The sequence below is a fragment of the Mandrillus leucophaeus genome, unplaced genomic scaffold (genome assembly GCF_000951045.1).
Source record: "Mandrillus leucophaeus isolate KB7577 unplaced genomic scaffold, Mleu.le_1.0 Scaffold272, whole genome shotgun sequence".
NCBI classification, from domain to species: Eukaryota; Metazoa; Chordata; class Mammalia; order Primates; family Cercopithecidae; genus Mandrillus; species Mandrillus leucophaeus.
The window spans coordinates 46,900-50,757 of NW_012102832.1; the positions used below are offsets into that span (position 1 = coordinate 46,900).

The window sequence follows — 3,858 nt, forward strand, 5'->3', positions numbered from 1 at the left end:
AAAAAAAAAAAAAAAAATACAAAAATTTATCGACTAAAGTTATCTATGTGGGAGGTCCAGGTCCACTTCCTGGCCCATGAAAAATATTACAAATAAAAAAAATTAAAGTTCTTGGAGTTGGGAATGTGGAGACAAGAAAAAAATTGTAATGACTGTGAGGGTAGCAAGGATAGTGTGGGACTGAAATTGTTGTTTTACCAACCTCTATCTTCACATGCACAGATCCAAATGCAAATTGAGCTTAACACAACACAGCTACCCAAAGTTATCTTAATTATTATAATCAACCCATCACACCCAGAAAAGTGGGGATTGCCAGCAATTAATACACACCCACACACCCACAGAGACACAGGCCTCTCTCTTCCTCTACTGAGAATGTCTACCATCAACTCTTATATACTCGCCAACACATTCGCTACAGACACACACTGCCACACAGAAACCCTCGCACAAGCCTGTATGGGACATTATCAGGCTGCCCCAAATCTCCAGACACAAACGTAGACACCAAAGTCTCCCATTGGGCCAATCCATTGCTTTGTTCTCAATTCCCCTCTCTCTGTCCCATCTGAGCTGCCTTGATCAATCTCCGGCCCCAGGAATCACCACCTGTGCCCCGCCCCATTTCTGCCCATTGGGAAGAGTGTGCCACTGGTGCTGATCAATACCGAGGGATAGATCCAGGATGGGTGGGAGAGGAAGAATCCGGGACGGCGTGAGTCAGCTCAAGGCAAAAAGCCGCGGGGCTGTAGGTGGGCCTGGGGTGGGAGAACTTTTCAAAAAGGAAGAAAGTCATGGGTGATGTAGTATGACTGGTGGGTCACTGGAACCCATAGAGGGATAGGCCAGCCCACAAAAGCAGGAGGACGGAAAGGAAGCTGTGCTATGAGCCCAAAAGCCTGTTTTGAGAGGAAATGGCCACTGACTTCCCAGATCTCAGAAGCCCAAGCTGAGAAGGTACGGAGGTAATCTGGGGCTGGTGGGACTGAATTGGGTTAGTGTGTCCTCTGTCCCCTCCATGGCAGCGTGGGGCCTCTGAAGCCTGATCCAAGAAAAAGCACCAAAAGAAACAGTGAGGAGCCACTGCCTCCTTCAACAGGGACTCTACGTTGCCCAAAGTGGCCCCTCAGAATGGAGCAAAAAGTGTGAGGATTGTAAAATACACACACACATTTGTGAAGCAATCAGAGAAGCTTGGTGATATTTAGGAAATTCTTTTCAGGTTTGCTAATGGTATTGCATTCATTTAAAAAAGTCATTTTTAGAGGTGCAGAGATAAAATAATATCTAGAGTGTACTTAGTAATTACTATATTACTAATATAGTTGCAGACAGAAAAAGCAAAGTGAGGATGCAGAAACAAGATTGGACCCATACTGACAGCTGTGGAAGCTGGGTGATGGAAGTCTGTTACATTTTTCTGTCCATGTTTGTATGTAGTGGAACTTTTCATTATAAAAAAATGTAAGTGTATGTATCTAAAAGGGGGACAAAAAAGCTTGTCAAGTGAGAATTACTCAGCAGGAACACCAAGAAAAGGAGGCCATGGGAGCAGAGATGGCGATACACACTTCGAGAATCATCCCCTCAAGTGCCTCCCTGAAGTGCTCTACAGCCTCCCTGAAGCTGGCTCTACAGGCAGAGCGGCAGCCCCCTAACACTGGCCAACTCCCTAATGTGCTGGCTGATGCTCCATCCATCCCAACCCTCAAGACTGGCAGGGGGAGGCAGAGGCCTGGCAGAGGCTGTGGGGAGACCCCAGCAAGGGCCCAGGGTGGGAAGGCCTCCTGACCACACAACGGAGTGGAAGGTTAAGAGGCCCTACTTCTGGTCTGCTGTGTGATGGAGTGCAAGCCACTAGCTGTCCCTGCAACTCAGTGACCTCAACTGTAAAATGGGGAGACTGCTTGGCCTACCTAACGCACAGTGAAATAATGGAAGTGAAAGCACTCTGAATGCATTGGGGCCTTCGGAGAGCGTGGGTGGCTGTTTTCACTGGTGGCCGTAGGGGGCCAGAGAAAGAAACCCAGGCAAATACCATCTGGGCTCTAGTGCCAGCTCTGCCTGCAATGAGTGTGTTGTGTGACCTTGGTAGAGTCTCTTGCTGTCTCTGGGCCTGTTTCCCTGTCTGTGCAGTGAGAAGGACAGGATCTTCTGGGTCCCTTCCAATTCAGACACATTGGGACCAAAAGCTTGGGCTGTGTCTGGGTACACCCAAAGGGTGACTAGGGTTGGGGGGAGCAGAGAGGAATTATCAGAAGGCTTAGGAAATGAAGGCTGAGCTATCAAAGAACATGCCAGCTTTCCTGGGTTCATCCCAGGGAAAGTGGAACAGCTCAGTAACTTGAAGCCAGTTGTGGCTGGCAACAGGTTCCTCAGTCCCAGGCTACCCCACAAAAATCATCTGGAGGGAAGAAGGTTCCAGCAATGCCCAGATCGAATACCAACCCCTGGGGCCCAACATGGCCTTCTCCCTCTCCCCTCCACCCCAAGCCCCACATTTGGTATCCACACCTCCTGGACCTCAGACCCAGTGTCCCAGGTCCACCAATGACAACAGCCCCTCCACACTGGTCCTCACCGGTCCCCTGCTCACATGGGCCCCACTGGGAAGGGTGGGTGCACACAGCCCATACCAGACACAGCCCACTCCAGGAGTTGCTTACTAAACAAATACCACACAAGTTGCAGGTTTCTGTTTCTTTCCTTGTGCAGGAGGCTCTATCCGGAAGCAGCACCCTCAGCCCCAAACTCTCCCCATCACGCACAGGGCTCAGGGACCGCGAGCCATGGAGCCATAGGACTCCCCTTCCCCACTTCCCCAGGCTGAACCAGTGAATATCTGGACAGGAGTGTGGCGAAGGTTTTCACTGGACCAGCCTCAAAGGGTGCAGTGTGGGGTTGGCCACCAGGCTGGACCCCTGGGTGAGCTTCATCTGCCCAGGCCCGTGGGCATTTGTGCCTGGAAGGGATCTGTGCCCCCTACAAGCTTTACCGCCACTCCCCCCCATCCCCATACACACACACACACACACACACACACACACACACCAGACATATGATCTCAAAGTAAGACCGGAAAGGAAACTTGGCGACTGCTTCTCCATGTCACCAAATCCCAGTCTCACCCCCGACACACACACACACACACACACACACACACACACACACACTACCACCACCACCACACCACCACCACCACTACTAAAGCTGACCTGAGCACACGAGCAGCAAAGGAGCCGGGGAGGTGGACGCAGTGAGACCGGGAGGTAAGGGGTTCCCTTCCCCTCCAGTTTCCCACACAGGAGGCCCAGGCGTCCCGTCCGCGCAGAACACAGGCTTTCACTGCCCGCTGCGGCTCCTCTCCAGTAGAGAGTGGGGCAGGGGCGCACACCAATTCTGGGTGAAGCCACAGTCACCCTTTCCCTAAATCAAGGTGACTTCTCACTGCTCCGTACTCACCCGTCTCCCTTGTGAGTCCTCTGGCTGTTGGTGCAACAGCCTGGGCACAGACGCCCCTCGGGAGCTTTCCCTGTCCTTTCTACAACCCCACTCCCCTGTCTCCTTACGCTGAAGTCAAAGCCGTGAGGGACACGGAGTCAGAAGCACTGTCGAGCCAGAAAAACAGAGTAGACGTTCTTGTTCCGGGCGGGGGCACAGAGGCCCCGCGGGCCGGCGCGCCGCACTCACCGTCCCTGCTTGGTGATGATCATCTCTGTCTGGTGCTGATTAAACTTGGACCACAACAGGTGGTTGTTGAGCGCGACTCTCAGTTTCCCCGACACCTCCAGCCCCGCGGGTAGCGCGTAGTCCTCACGCGGCCCCGGGTAAAGCCCGGCGCGCGGGTCCGGGGCG

At 52.7% G+C, this 3,858-nt stretch overlaps 1 protein-coding gene across 1 annotated transcript in view; it reads right to left on the reverse strand.

Moving 5' to 3' along the window:
- Positions 1-3,852, reverse strand: part of TBX21 (T-box 21) — a 15,863-nt gene extending 12,011 nt beyond the window's left edge. The window contains exon 1 of the mRNA XM_011984693.1: positions 3,694-3,852. Coding sequence (XP_011840083.1) covers positions 3,694-3,716 — 23 coding nt within the window. The 5' untranslated portion in view covers positions 3,717-3,852. The remainder of the gene's footprint in view (positions 1-3,693) is intronic.
- Positions 3,853-3,858: the final 6 nt, after the last annotated feature.